Below are 16,391 nucleotides of genomic sequence, written 5' to 3'. Positions count from 1 at the left end.
TAGAAGATGAGACTGGTATTTTTCAAACTTGGTAATTTTAAGATGTATGGACTTCAATTCCCAGAATCCATATATCTTAAAATGGCTAAGTTGAAAAACACTGCACTAGACTGTCGAGTCTAACCCTCTACTTAGTGCAGATATTGCTTGCTTATGTTGAGCCTTTCACCAATCCACTGGTGAATTAGCAGCATGTGGAAAATATCATCCTTTCACCTTCCTTGTTGCCACTTGAGTTGTAAGAGTAAACTGGCAAAGTGTTCTCAGCTTCATTCCAGCTCTTCTGTTCTGTCAGCTCTTTCAAATACTAAGCTATGTAAGGCCAATTAGGAGAACTTCAACAAGCCAAATCATTAGAGGATTGTAGTGCAGGGAAGAGGGAGGCATATTTGTACTTGGAGGGGATGGGGAATTCATATTTTCTACATCTTCTTTATGATAGTCAGGAAAAGGTTTGACATTTGATTGCTTATATTCACCTACATGATCTCCCTCCTTCCCATCCTTTCCTCCCCCATTTTTTTTTTCCTTCTTGCAGTCTTTACTGGCCTTCACAGGCTCCTGTTCCTCTGTCGTTTCTCTATTTCTAGGCAATTTTCATGAGATCAAATTGACAAGAAAAAAACTAAAAATATACATTTGTCAAAAGCAACAGCAAAGACAGACCCATCATTTCATAAATGGACTGGTTAAAACAAAACAAAACAAAACAGCTCCATGTTTTTCCAAGCTATTAGCCCAAGGTGAAATAGCCACGAAGAGGAGCAATGACTGAATGGAAGACACTGTGCCTGCCACAATTTGTACATAAAAGCCAATTAGAATATAAATATTACTTTCAAGAAAATGAGGAGTTGAGGACACAAACTACATGGCCCACTTGTACTGGCAGAAATTGGAAAAGTCTACTTTGATGTAAAACAAGAAAACAGGGGAGAGGGTTAGGATGGACTAAGAGCAATCATCAACTGATTATATAACAAACCTAAAGCCATAAAACAATCTTTCTAGTTTTGACTTAAAGTATTATGTGAACAACTTATTTTACTTTAACAAAATGTGGATCAACTTAAACCAGACTTTGACTATGGTCATGAAATTCTATCCTTTTAAAACTCACTGTTGTTTAAACTAATGGAAGTACCAATTTATTGTTGCCCATCCCAGTTGACATCATATTACCTTAGTATTTGAAGGCATTGAGCTGGAGTAGCATTTTAGTTATTACTATTGCTAAACTTAAAACCTAGGACTCTAGTCAGCCTACCAGGGCTAGAAAAAGCTGGGCGTTGTAATTTAGCAACACATTGCAAATTTCTTAATATTGGTACTAGATGGAAAAGAATAAACTGCAAGTGCTGGAAGCCATTTGATAAATGACCTTTTCGGTGTCATAGGGTAACATAAATGCTGGTTCATTAACTCATGCATAATTACTTAATAATTTGCATATATCCTTGAGATACTGTATATCATAGTATCACAGAGAAGATGTTATTATGTAGAATATCATAAATGGAATAGAAATTATTTTTAACAGAATCATCAAATAGCCACTTATATTATTCAGAGTATTTCACAATGGAGAAATTAATTTATAGGCATGTATTTTCTGCTCTTTGAAATTTTATGTGATGGATTTTCATAATTCTCAATGTTAAACTAATATTTTCTATAGAACTACACAATTTTAGAATAGCAGGAGCTATATTTTGATTGCCTGTTTAGAAATCAGAAACTGTTTAAAAACATTGTAAAAATATCATGTATAATCAACACTGAATGCAAATCAGAACTGAAGCAAGTGGATTTCTGATATCCTGAATTTCCATCCCCCAGGGCCAAAGATCAATATGTGACCTGTGCTTGTACCAAACTTAATCTCAAAATTAAATCAGCAGCAGATTGCAATATTAACAGTACTCACTGCAACATAATCAAAGCGGCATGAAAAGGAGGATTCTAGCTGTATATCAGTGAAGTTCACCATTATACGATGACCTTTATCAACACGGAGAACCCAAGAGCAGTCAGTGTTCATACTGTAAGGTTGTGGGTAGTTTGGAGAGTAAATTTCACCTTGTGGGGCTTGGAAAATGCCTCCACAACCTAGAAACAATAGAAATAGTAGAAATAGTATTACATTCTCTTTTCCAGAGATGAATGCTTATTTTAAAAATGGTTAGTTTAGTGCTTATTTAATAAAAGATTTATCAAAGTTGTGTGAAATGGAACCAAATATACAGACTCCTTTTTAACTGATCGGTTGGTCAATAAGCAACAAGTTTTCTAAATTCTATATTTTCTAATTTTATATATCTTATCAAACGCAGATTGAACTCAGTGGCTATTAAGCTTTTTCTTTATTCAATTAACTCAGTAGTTCTCAACCTTTTTAATGCCGCGACCCCCAACCGGTCGTAAGTCGAGGACTACTCAACCGGTCGTAAGTCGAGGACTACTCAACTGGTGCAGCACCATTTGCAGAATGGGACTTTTGGTGGGCTCAGCAGGGCAGAGACAGCCTGGACAATTCCTATTGGCTTTTGAAAGCCAATAGAATTAGACTCTATTCAAGAGATTGGCTTTCAAAAGCCAATAAAATAAAAGGGAGTAGCACAGCTAAGGAAAAGGGGAAAAAAATGGCAGACTGCGTTGTTTGGTGACCCCCGTGAAATGGTCATTCAACCCCAAATGGGGTCCCAACCCACAGGTTGAGAACCACTGAATTAACTGAACCTCTATGAAGACTTTCATTTTGTAGAGCTGAAAATGTAACTTTCAGTTCTCCCTAACCATTCTCTGAGGCAGCAGCAACCTTCTGATAGCCAGAAATTCCAACAAATCTTTTGTGGCACCCATGGTAAGAAAATGTGAAGGGAGAGGATCCAGGATTTCTGAGATATTTTTTCTTGGTTTTTTGGAGAGCTTTGCATGTTTTTTATTTGTATATGTATGTGGGTGGTGTTTCATCCTTAAGATGGCAGAAATCAAGGATATCAATTTTTGGCAACTGTTGTTAGTAGTATCTTAGGGAACTGAAAAAAAATATTCGGGACTTGAGATGGTCATGGATTTGTAGTTGTCCAACTCTAAACATCTGTAATATTTTTGTTCAATAATAAAAAGGAAGATTGCTAAAATGATTCTTTGAAATTTGGTACAGTACAACCACATAAACACAATTTTTGAAGCCGGCAATATCAGTGCTTCTCAACCTTGGCAACTTTAAGGTGTGGCTGGGGAATTCTAGGAGTTGAAACACACCAATCTCAACTTTAAGTTGAGAAACACTGAGATGGATGGATGGATGGATGGACGGACGGACGGACGGACGGACGGACGGACAGACAGACAGATAGATAGGACAGGTAGGCAGGCAGACAGAATTCTGTTTTACAACATCACAATGCATCACCCATCATGCACAATCATTCTAACCTCCAGCTATTTCTTGCCAACTGGCATTGAATCCTTTTCTGTTCATTCTCCCACTTGTTTTGAATCTGACTGTAATTGCATTTCCAGTGCTAGAGACATGCAAAGGATTTTGTGATGATCTTGGAGTGCAAACTTGGGCCAGCCTAGGTGAAGATGAATCATATCCACCATAGATCTAGAAGGACATGTAAAAAAAAAACACAAGGTAATATAGTGAATGGATAAACAATATATAAAAGTAATCAAGAGCTCTACAGTTGTGTGTTGAAGACAAGAGTAAAAGGCAATAAAAATATTTAAGTAGAGGCATCATCTTGAATATTTCTGTAACATTTTGGCAGTGCAATTGGAACAAAGATTAGTACTATCTGTAGATGGCAGCAAAATGCTGCAGGGACTAATGCTTTATTGCCTTCTAGAGCAGGGGTCCCCAACCCCCGGTCCATGGACCGGTACCAGGCTGCGGCATGCTAACAACCGATCTGCACAAACAAGCAAAGCCCCATCCATTGGATGGAGGAGGCAGCACACAAAATCACGCCCTCTCCAGTCCATGGAAAAACCTTTCTCCATGGAACCGGTCCCTGGTGCCCAAAAGGTTGGGTACCTCTGCTCTAGAGGTTATATGGATTTTTGCAGCCTAAATCTAGTCGCCATTTTACCTAATACAATAAAACCATCAAATTTTAAAAGTTTTGCTTTACTTTAATTGTTCTCAGTATTGTTCTCAATAGATTGTAATTTATTCAAAGGATTATTTTGCTACTTTATGGCTTATCATTCTTTCAGCATTTGATTTTTACCAACTTTGTCTACTTTAGTAATATTTAAACTAATTAGGTTTAATTTGTAAGTATTTATAGAAAGAAATCTTATCAGGTTTTTGTGAAGTAAAGCCTCTTTGACAATATTTTGTTCAAATGCATACCATGCACACAGCAACTGAAAATATTTATAATTTACTTTCATAATTTATTTTCATGCTACTTTTATCATTTAATGAAGGATTCATAATTTGCAAAAAATTATACCCATGATAATGAGTGCTTAAATATATATTCTTTGAACCATGTAAATTTTAACTCCCAGGGTTTTCTTCTAAACATTTTCAGTTCACAGTTTACAAAGTGTATAGTATAGCTAAATATGTTTAATTTTCAAAATTAATCTACTCAATCCTAGATAACAAAAATATCAGCTGAATTTATTTCAACTCATTCTGTTTCAATGTATTTGTCATATCTGAAATGGTACACCCTGCCATGCCCTTCCTTTTTATATTAAACAAAACAGAATCCCCATACTTTCCCAAGGAAAATTCTCAGTGGAAAGAACAGCACAACCCCTTTAATTCCATTGCTTTGATTCATGCAGGATGTTAAAAAAAAACAAAACCTAGACATTCAATCATCCTTTTTCCCCCCAAAGTGCATAGAAATTATGGGATTTTATTTCAGTTTAGTTAACTGCTTATTATACCCATTCAGAAATCTGAGAAACTAAGAACATTTTGATTTTTGGAAGAAAGAAATACCATTTAGACTTAATAGAGTTGCTGTTATATCAGTTTTTGAAACATGTTATGAATATAGGATATTAATATGAATCTTATTGCTGCTAACATTACATCTCTTTTAAGGAAATTGAATCTGTGTTTCTGTACTGTAAATGGCATCCACAGAAGGCAAGAGATAATTAACAAAATAAAGACGTTGGCTGCATACAAGAAATTAATGCCCAGCCTGTTTTAATGTGTATTTTTCAGACTAATTTCATACAAGTCTTTCTTCAAGATTTCAAAATCTCATCTGTAAAAACTGGTATAAGGACCAAATGTCAGCCAAAAATTAGAGATTAGGACATCTTTCTGCTACTGTCTAGTAGTTGCCCAGCTTTCAGTAGCTCAGATTAGATAGATTTTTTTCCCCTTTTCGATTCTTTGGAAACAAGCTTGTTCAAAATTCTAGAATTTCTTTAGAAAAAATGTCAAGATTATATTTCACTGTGCCTAACTCCTAAAAATCAGGAATTGTTGTTTCAAAGGCATTTTCAAACATGCCAGAATCTGTGGCTGACTTATTTAACTACAATTTATTTTAAAAAACAAATTCTTTTACATATAACATAATCCAAGAATCAGACCAAATAAAACGAAGTCTTCCTTCTATTGCTCAGAAGGGGAAATATGCAATTCTATGACTTTCCTTTGACTTCTTTCTGGTCACACAAAGTCAGCCCTAAAAGGAAGATTAGATCAAGAAACAGGCTTTCTAATAAAACTACTTTTATTAGAATAGCTATAGTAACAGAATCTAACAAATCTGAATGCGCTTCTCATCCTCCCCTTTTAATCTTTTGTGTGAACTGGAAAGCACCTGCCTTAATTTTTTTTTGTAAATCTCTATCTTTTATGACTGTTAGATTTAAAAAGTAAGGTTTTCTCTGTGTGTCATGGAACTCATTAAAAATTAGGCAAACTGCTAAAAACCTATATTAAAAACCTTGGTAAAAAGTTATTTATTTGAATCAAAAGCACGAACAAAAGATACAGTACATTTATGTAGTCGGTGTTTCTCAATTGGCGACATTATGATATATGGACTTGAACTTCCATAATTCCCCAGCCAGCCTGTTGCCAGTTAAAATCTACATATCTTAAAGTTGCTAAGTTTGAAAAACACTAACATATGCATTTTTCTTACCAGGATATTACCCAGATGAATAATCTATTATCTAGAAAATTGCACGAGGGAGTGGAGATGGCATAAGAAGTGGCATCTGTTGTTAAGAGCTCCCTCTAAAACTACTCTTAAAAATAAAAAAAGCTAGTTAAAGATTGAATTATTTTATCCTATTTTATTCTGTTTCACTTTCTTCTCTTTTACTCTCCTGCTGGAGACCTGTATTTTTATCATTTTTACTGGAGACTGGTATCATTTCTGCCATGGAGAAAAGAAAGAAGAGGCTCCCTGCAATGGAATATCCACAGTTAGAGAACTAGAGAGCTCCCAAGATTTTAGATTTTTCTGCCTTTATCCCTGAAAAAGCTTCCCCTTCTCAGTTCATATGCAGTCATTTGCCCAGTTGCTGGAAGGCTTAAAGGAAGGAGGACTTAAAAAACAAAAATGTCACTGATTTCATAACCTAGTGGTGGCAAAAAGAGTATTGTCAATTTTTGAACTCCTGACTATTTATTTATTTATTTATGAGACTTATATACCGCTTTAAGTGTGAGCACTCTCTAAGCGGTGTACACCAGTAAGCAATGTATATATATATTTACATTGCCCCCAACAATCTGGGTCCTCATTTTACCTACCAAAAAGAGCTTATATTTAGATTAAACACAGTCATCCAAATGCTACTAATTAATCAACTAAAACAAAATCATGCAAAGGCAACTGTGATTCAAACGTAGATAATGATGATGAAAAGTGGATTTTAATTTTGAACCTAAAAAGAAAGTTGGAAATATGCTAAGAGGTCCAAGCCTATATCCAGAGAAGCATCAAGTTTCACTCCCTCCAGAAAGTACTGTATGAAAGGCATGCAAATCAAAAATAATTATTATTTTGATTTGTCAACTGATCTGATTTTGTTGAAAGTCATGGTTATGAGTAAAGAGAGCAAAAATGAGGATCCAGAAATGCAGCAGTTCTGTCAGTCAGATTCTCCACTGCGAAAGGCAATTGGTTGATTTGGAAAAGACTGAATGGCTCCCATCCAGGAGAGACTCTAAATGTACCCTTCTTTCTGTCAAACATCTTACTATTGCCAGTATGCTGTTTAAAACAAAATCTTTTTTTACACAAGTTTGAACTCTTCTCATTATATGCGTTTCCCACAGGGGGAGTCAGTCCCTTAATAATTCATCTTAGAAATAGGAGTTCTTCTACTTTAAAATTTAATTGAGGTAACACAAAAGTTAATAACTCCAAGGATGTTCTATCAACATTATCCTTGAGCAGAGATAGCCTGAATAAACCACCTGGATGTCATACAACAAGTCAGTGTTCTGAAGAATAGAATTAACTCAAAGGATGTTCTATCATCACTATCCTTGAGCAGAGATAGCTTGAATAAGCCACCTAGACCTCCCTCAGCAAGGCAATTTTAACATAATAACAGAGCTGGAAGGGATCTTAGAGGTCTTCTAATCCAACCCCGTTCTCAGACAGAAGACTCTTTTCCATTCTGGATAAAGGGCTAGCCAATCTCTTCTTGAAAACCTCCAGTAATGGAGTTTTCTGAAGAATCTTTCAGGACCAACTTGATTAATTCATTCAGTATTCTACTGGATACTGAACAAGTGAGTCTTATAAAAGTAGGTATTATAAAAAGATTAGATAGCCTGAGGGAACTATTCAAAACAACCTCTAATAAAGTTGGTCATGCCCATTGTCCAAGAAAATAATGCATACTTTGAGAAACTACCCCCTATTTCAACATGGAATATAGTCATGGACTATAATGACAAGGAATCCTTGGAAATAGTTTCCATCTTAATCTCTGCTCCGTGATAAAATATCACACAATATAGAAGATACAAATAAAAGAAATAAAATAGAAGTTGACAGATAAAAGGAAGCAAGATGCAACTGCAAATCATGGTGAGCAACTAACTGATGATTGTCTTGGAATAGAACTCAGTTATAAGGAAGCTATCCTTACTTAGCTCAATGCTTCTAAAATAGATACAAGCTGCAAATCAACAACTAGACCACAGCTGACCATAGCATTTCAAAATGGTCTAAGGAGAGAATCTGAGGCATAAAATTTATTGTTGTCTAGAGATATGCTATTCCTCCTAGACACTAACACTATTCTGAATTGCCAATCTGCAAAAGTACCTTATTCAAACTGCTGCTCACCTCAAAACCCATAGTTGCTTATGCAACATCAAGGCAGTGGTGAAGATAAACAAATTTACTTTAACAAGTAATAATAATAATAAAGTTGGAAGGGACTTTGGAGATCATCTAATCCAACCCCCTGCTCAGGCACGAAACCTTACACCATTTTGGACAAATGGCTGTCCAGTCTCTTCTTAAAAACTTCCAGTGTTGGAACATTCACCACTTCTGGAGGTAAGTTGTTCCACTGGTTAATTGTTCTAATTGTCAGGAAGTTTCTCCTTAGTTCTAGGTTGCTTCTCTCCTTGATCAGTTTCCATCCGTTGCTTCTTGTTCTGCCTTCAGACGCCTTGGAGAATAGCTTGATTCCCTCTTCTTTGTGACAGCCCCTGAGATATTGGAACACTGCTATCATGTCCCCCCTCGCCCTTCTCTTCATTAAACTAGACATACCCAACTCCAGCAACTGTTCCTTCTATGTTTTAGCCTCCAGTCCCCTAATCAACTATGTTGCTCTTCTCTGTACTCTTTCTAGAGCAGTGGTTCTCAACCTGTGGGTCGGGACCCCATTTGGGGTAGAATGACCATTTCACGGGGGTCACCAAACCATGCTGTCCGCCATTTTTTTCCCTTTTCCCTAGCTGTCCTATTCCCTCTTATTGGTGGCCACACCCACTTGGGGGTCACCACAACATGGGGAACTGTATTATGGGGTTACGGCATTAGAAAGGTTGAGAATCACTGTTCTAGAGCCTCAGCATTTTTTTTACATTGTGGTGAACAAAACTGAATGCAGTATTCCAAGTGTGGCCTTACCAAGGCACTGTAAAGTGGTATTAATACTTCACGTGATCTTGATTCTATCCCTCTGTTAATGCAGCCTAGAATTGTTATGGCTTTTTTGGCAGCTGCAGCACACTGCTGGCTCATATTTAAGTGATTGTCCACTAGGACTCCGAGATCCGTCTCCCAGTTACTACTATTGAGCAAGGTACCCCCTATACTATAGCTGTACATTTGGTTTTTCTTGCCTAAATGTAGAACCTGGCTTTTTTCACTATTGAATTTCATTTTGTTAGATAGCGCCTAGTGTTCAAGTCTGTCCAGGTCCTCCTGTATCTGGAGTGTTGGCTATTCTTGCCAGCTTGATGTCATCTGCAAATTTGATGAGTTCCCCATCTATCCCCTCATCCAAATCGTTGATGAAGATGTTGAATCATTGAATGACTGAAAAACTCATGGCCTTCAACCCAAATAACAGCACCTTCTCAGTTATCCCCATTAATATTAAGCAGAAGAGTTCTGTCCAATTATTGTCTTAGAATATTGCTGGTTGGAAGAATAGAGTAAAAAATGGAGACTTGGTAGAATTCCTCTCTAATTTTGATTTCATAGCACTGATTTCAGAGGCCTGATTGATTACAGATGAGGAAAAGACTTATTTACCAGGTTTTAGATCCTGGACTCTTCCTGCAAGGAAGTAGAAGACTAATAAAAGGTGGACATCAGGAGGACTGACTACCTTTGCCAAGAGAGCTAGGATAGTAAGCACAGCCATCCTTAGAGACTAGTTCTTGGAGGTGCTCTCCCCATTATTTAGCTCCCCATTTATAAATTCTCTGAAACAGTTCTACTGAATGTATATATAGCAGCACGTACGTCTCCCCATTTCCCCCCTAATATTTGGGTGAATCTAGAAAAGATAGTGTTAAAGATAAATTCAAATCATTCTATTAAAGCTATTGTATCAGATACCAGATTTATTATCCAATCTTCCCTCACACAGAGGAAGTCAGCCCATTAATAACTCATCTTGGAAATAAGAGTGCTTCTACTTTAAAGTTTAATTGTAGAAACAAAAAAGTTGGTAAGTCTAAAGATGTTCTATCACCTGTCCTTGAGCAGAAATTGCCTGAATAAACCACCTGAACTTCCCACAGCAAGTCAGTTTTCTGAAGAACCCTTTGAGACAAACATGATTAACTCATTCAGCACCTTGCCAAATATTGAACAAGTAGGTATTATAAAAATAATTCTGGGTGAATTATTAGCAACAACATATGGATATGATAAACCTCTAATAGGGCTGCTCACCCCAAGTGGCCAAGAAAACAATGCCTATTTTGAGAAACAATCTGCTGGTTCATCCCCTATATTAACATAGAATTCGGATATGAAACAGAACAATAAAATGCCCTGATGGAGATATTCTTTAATTCTGATTACATAACACTCCTGGCTGACTACTAGACCTGGCTATTCTTTAATTCTGATTACATAACACTCCTGGCTGACTACTAGACCTGGCTGACTACAGATGAGAAAAAGATTCATTTACCATGCTTTAAGTCCTGGACTATTCCTGCAAGGAAATATAAAACTAAAAGATGGATTGATTACACTTTCCAAGGCAGAGCCAAGTTTCATCTCATCTTGTATTAGATATAGAGGAACTAGAAAGGGGCAAATTATTAATTTAAATTTAAAAAATTAAAAACTTTAATAAAACATGTAATCAAACTATATATAAGTCTAGCCCAATGGCACATTGATAGCACGGTATTCTTGACCAGCAAGTCATTCTGTGTGCATATTGTTCCTAGAGTACACTGAATAGTACCATATCCAAAGTAAATACTCTTGTCCCCTGTAGAAACTCCCATTTTTCCATGTGATCTTTAGTTCTACCAAATCAGTACATAGTCTATTTAAACATCTCCAAACTGTTCACTTTTCCTCCAAACTTTCAGACAACTCTATCCAATTATGAAGATATTTAATTTGAAGTTTCCATTTTTTTATTGTTCTTTTTGAGGCATAATAACAATCTCCTTGGCACAATCTAAAAAGCTCTTTCTTGATTTCAATCTTTTTATAGGGGGTAGTTGGCCAAAAATGGGGTGCCGGATCATGTTTCCATATTCCATGTCTTGTGCCACACTTCTTCTAATACATGCCAGGGCTATTCTTGCCAAGATATGCAGTGTGTCAAGAGGGGTGGGGTACAGACATCCAGTAACAAAGCAGCTTGTATCACTAAGCATCCTATCCACCCGTGTGGAGTGTGTGGGGCAGGTGTATTCTCAGCTGGGTAACATAATGCAAAGGGAGCTGTTCATAGAGTAATAAGATGGGAACCCAAGAAGTTCCAGTCAGATTTCTGAGGAGATAATTATGTGTGGAGATCTGGGTAGCAGGACAGGAATTGGTCCTCAAAGATTATTCTCCCATTATTTAACTGTCAATTTTTTTATCAATTTTCTGAAATAGTTCTTTTGCACACATATGTTCAACCACACATATATTCCCACTTTCCCCCGAATATTTGGGCAAAGCTAGAAAAGACAGTATTAAAGATAAATTTAAATCACCCTAAAGTCACTGTAATTCTATCAGGAGATTTTAATGCCAATATGGGGGCTTTCTTATAAGATTTTGTTCACTTGGATGTTATTGCTGAGGAGTATCTTATAAATGATCCCCCTTTCTAGAGGCCCCCAAAAGAAATACCATAGAGTTCACAACTGGTCTGTTTGCAAATTCCACATTTTAGATAGTAAAGAACCTGGTTTTATGTATCCCTTTACATACCATTCAGGAAACTCCAGTAGTGTTTTAGATTACATATATGTTACACAAAATAGGACTGACTTGTTTTCAGACATTGAAGTCCATGTGAAGGAGGATAATTATCATCAACCAATCTCAGTCCATTCTGAAGGCAGATTTGATTCTAGGTTATATATTCCTGATAATGAGGCTATTTGCTAATCTCAAAGTGAGGCAGAACAAAAAGCTTAATTGAATCAGGATAGATGCCAAGACAATATCTACCTTTCTGAATCCAGATCTGGCCTACAGTTGGACAAACTGAAATTCCTCATTCACCCAGGTGCAGATAGTACTCTGACCCAATACACTAATCTGTCTTTTGCTGAGAAAAATTTTAACAGATAAATTTCCTATTAGAAACCAAGAGTAAATAAATTGAAATTGGTTTGATTCTGACTATTTACGTAGCAGAAAATGATTGAGGGTCTATTGGTAAAGGCAAGAGGCTAAAAAGCAGATGATTTTGAATTCTAGACTCATTTTAGCCATGAAAGCTAGCTGAGTGATCTTGGGCCAGTCATTCTCTTTTTTATATATAAATATAAAATATATAAATATTTTATTAATTTTCTAATTTTACAATCATAAGTAGTTAATAAGCAACGTGTTGTCTGGGTCTATTAATAATTCAGTGGTACATATTAACTTTCTCAGTCTAGTAGTCCAATACCACACCATCCAGTGCTTCCTTGGTTCTCTCTTCTTCTGGTAATATGCATTTTTATTTGGGGAAAACACGGTACAGTTCTGCTGCATAAAAAGGGTGACAAATGTGACACTCCCAAGTTTAGATTGATAAACCTTATTGGAATTGTGGCCAAATGCATGCAAAACATCTTTTGAGCAAAATAGAAGACTTGCTATTGGAAAAAAAAATCTCTTAGTGAAGGAACAAGCTGCTTGGATTCAGATCAGAGTGCTCTACAATAAACAATTGTTTTATACACGAATGAAGAAAATATATTTGCCCCAGGATAATATTGCAAAATCCAATCTGGGTCAGTGACCAGGACCAGAGGTTGGAAGAATATTTTATACCATCTCATAACAGAGCAACTAACAAATGTAAATAAATTATTTACACACTTATAGATCTCATGAGGCTTTTGATTCTATAAATATAAATATTCGGTGGAAGAAACTGGCCAGCTTAAATATGGAACCCAGATTCTTATTCTTGGTTAAGGCCTTCTACTCAAGCACCAATCTGAAAGTTCTTATAGGTTAAATGGTTGTATTTTTTGCCAATCTTTATGTTTTTATATCTACGATATACCTGGATTCTTGAATGCTCCAGATTCTAATATGTCAAAGATCTATGACAAATTTATTAATATCCTTTTATATGCTGATGACACAGCTCTAAAGTACATTCCCAAACAGGCCTGAGAAGACTATTGCAAAAACTAAATATCTACTGTGCTCTTAATTTCTTCAACATCAATAAAACCAAATTAAAAGTGATGGCATTTAGAAAAAAAAGTGTGAAATAAATACATGGCATAAGACATATAAATAAGTTATTTTATCTATTTAGGAGTGTTTTTTACCAACATAGGATCATGGGTAAATTATTTTTTAAAAAGCCTGGCAAGAGCTGAGATAAGTACTAAAAGAATATATTTAACTAAAATTTCCCAGGTATCTTGACAGTGTACTGAAAATATTCAGGCCAAAAATAGTGGCAATGTTGACCTATAGAAGGGGTGTCCAACTCAATTTCATTGAGGGCCGCATCAGTATTGTGGTTGCCATTGGGGGGCAGGTGGGTGTGGCTGGCATGGACATGGCCTACTGGGTGGGCATGGCCAGCTCCATGTCACTCAAATAAGGGGCACCTGTGCGGGCCTGGGCAAGAATGGGGCGCATCTGAGGGTGGGGAAGGGTGGGTGAGACAGTGGGTGAGTGCCAGGACATGGTCCAATGGAGGAGCCTCACTGAGCCTCAGGTTGTGTACGGGGCCCCTGGACAGTGGCATGGACTGCCCAGAGCCCTGGGCAGCGGAGGTCAAGCGCCCAGCCCGGCCCTTGAGCTCCCATGGCATCAGGACCCCACAGCCTTGCCTAGCCTAGCCGCACTTCCCCGAGGGTGCACCCAGCTGCACTTACCTCCTCCTCAATGCTGCTGCTGCTGTGCTCACTCTCCTTGGCCAGGTTGCTCATGGTGGGTGCAGAAGGACAAAGTGCATGGGTCAGAGGGAGGCCCACTCCCTCTCCATGCAATGAAACCTGGCTTTGTAACTAAAGCATCCTCAGCAATAGGATGGGAGACCACCAGGGGAAGGCAAAAGGGCAACAGGGCTGCTGGTAGCCAAGTGCTAAAGCAGGACTTCCCTCAGACCCTCCCTCCCTCTCCTTCCTTCCTTCCTTCCTTCCTTCCTTCCTTCCTTCCTTCCTTCCTCCCTCCCTCCCTCCCTCCCTCCCTCCCTTCTCTCCTTTCTTTCTTTCTTTCTTTCTTTCTTTCTTTTTCTTTTTTTCTCCTTCCTTCCTTCCTTCCTTCCTTTTTTCCTTCTTCCCTGCCTCCCTCGTTTTCATTCCCATCTCCTTCCTTCCTTCCCTTACTTTCTTCCTGTTTCCCTCCCCTCCTTCCTTCCTTCCTTCTGTCTGTGCCCAGGAAGGGATGAGGAGAAGGGGAGAGGTTGGCAGCACTTCTCTATGAGCCAGCAGTGTGCTGCAGCTGCCAAAAAGGCCGACACAGTCCTAGGCTGCATTAATAGACGGACAGAATCAAGATCACGTGAAGTATTAATACCACTTTACAATGCCTTGGTAAGGCCACACTTGGAATACTGCATTCAGTTTTGGTCACCACAATGTAAAAAAGATGCTGAGGCTCTAGAAAGAGTACAGAGAAGAGCAACAAAGATGATTAGGGGACTGGAGGCTAAAGCATATAAGGAAAGGCTGCTAGAATTGGGTATGTCTAGTTTAATGAAGAGAAGGACAAGGGGGGACATGATAGCAGTATTCCATTATCTCTGGAGTTGCCACAAAGAAGAGGGAGTCAAGCTATTTTCCAAGGCGCCTGAAGGCAGGACAAGAAGCAACAGATGGAAACTAATCAAGGAGACAAGCAACCTAGAACTAAGGAGAAACTTCCTGACAGCTAGAACAATTAATCAGTGGAACAACCTGCCTCCAGAAGCGGTGAATGCTCCAACACTGGAAGTTTTTAAGAAGAGACTGGACAGCCATTTGTCTGAAATGGTATAGGATTTCCTGCCTGAGCAGGGGGTTGGACTAGATGACCTCCGAGGTCCCTTCCAACTTTATTATGGATCATCGCACAGTCAGCCAGATGTTCAGACTGGATTTGGCATTTTCTCTACCTATCGAGTCCTTACCCAGGACCTGGGATAGGCAGATGTGGATGTTTGATGGTATTACAGGTATCGTCGCAGGATGGAAGCAGTTCCTAGTAAAGCTGCCTTTTGCAATTGACTAATAGCAAATTTGTCAATGCCAATGGTGTTCAAGTGGTGCTCCAGTTGTTTTGGGATTGCACCCAAAGAGCCTATTACTATTGGTACTACCCTTGCTTGCTTTTGCCACAGTCTTTCTATTTCTATTTGTAGGTCTTTGTATTTTGTTATCTTCTCCAGTTCTTTCTCTTCTATTCTGCTGTCTCCAGGCACTGCCACGTCCACTATCCAGACTTTTTTGTCTTTCTTATCGACAATTGTTAAGTCTGGGGTGTTATGTTGCAGGTGCTTGTCTGTTTGAATTCTGAAGTCCCAGAGCAGTTTAATTTTATCATTTTCTATGACTTTCTCTATTTTATGATCCCACCAGTTTTTGCTTACAGGCAAATGATATTTTTTGCAGATCTTCCAATGCACCATTGTTGCTACTTTGTCATGCCGCTGCTTGTAGTCAGTCTGTGCAATCTTCTTGCAACAGCTTACCAGGTGGTCCACTGTTTCTTCAGCTTCTTTGCATAGGCGGCACTTACTGTCTGTTGCTGTCTTCTCAATTTTGACTTTATATGCATTTGTCCTTAAGGCTTGGTCTTGTGCAGCCAGAATTAGTCCCTCGGTCTCTTTCTTCAATTTTCCTGCTCTTAGCCATTGCCAGGTCTTGTTATTATCTGCTTTCCCAGCTATTTTTTTAATGTATTGGCCATGTAGTGCTTTGTCTTCCCATGCCTCTATTCTGTTCTTCATTTGGTCTTTCTTGTAGGCCAGTTTGGTCTCTCCAGTAGTTAGTAAGCCTTCCTGATATACTAATTTCAGTGCATCTTCATCATTGTTCTTCAGATATTCTTCCAAAGCCATTATTGTTGTTGTTGTTGTTATTGTTGTTGTTGGAAGAGACCTTTGAGGTCTTTAGTCCAAGCCCCTGCTCAAACAGGGGACGTATACCATTCCAGACAATGGAATATCCAATCTCTACTAAAAGCCTCCAGTGATAGAGCATCCACAACTTCTGAAGGCAAGCCTTTTCACTGGTTAGTTGTTTTCACAAGTCCTTAGTTCTAGGCTGGTTT

The 16,391-nt window shown here is 38.0% G+C and overlaps 1 protein-coding gene across 4 annotated transcripts in view; it reads right to left on the bottom strand.

The window, feature by feature from the left end:
- The window catches only part of LOC120302794 (tRNA (cytosine(38)-C(5))-methyltransferase-like), a 231,552-nt gene that overhangs the window by 83,918 nt on the left and 131,243 nt on the right, over positions 1-16,391 (bottom strand). For all 4 annotated transcript variants that reach the window (XR_005555217.1, XM_039331729.1, XM_039331730.1 and 1 more), the window contains exons 31-32: positions 3,442-3,616; positions 1,928-2,109 (exon numbers count right to left, since the gene is read on the bottom strand). Coding sequence is in view for 3 of the 4 variants with exons in the window: in XM_039331729.1 (XP_039187663.1) it covers positions 1,928-2,109; positions 3,442-3,616 (357 nt within the window). In the remaining variant the exon portion in view is untranslated. The remainder of the gene's footprint in view (positions 1-1,927; positions 2,110-3,441; positions 3,617-16,391) is intronic.

This window comes from Crotalus tigris, unplaced genomic scaffold (genome assembly GCF_016545835.1).
Source record: "Crotalus tigris isolate CLP2741 ecotype Arizona unplaced genomic scaffold, ASM1654583v1 scf7180000024437.13266115, whole genome shotgun sequence".
Lineage (NCBI taxonomy): Eukaryota > Metazoa > Chordata > Lepidosauria > Squamata > Viperidae > Crotalus > Crotalus tigris.
The sequence above is the reverse complement of the archived record's forward strand: the minus strand, read 5'-3'. Positions and strand labels throughout refer to the sequence as shown.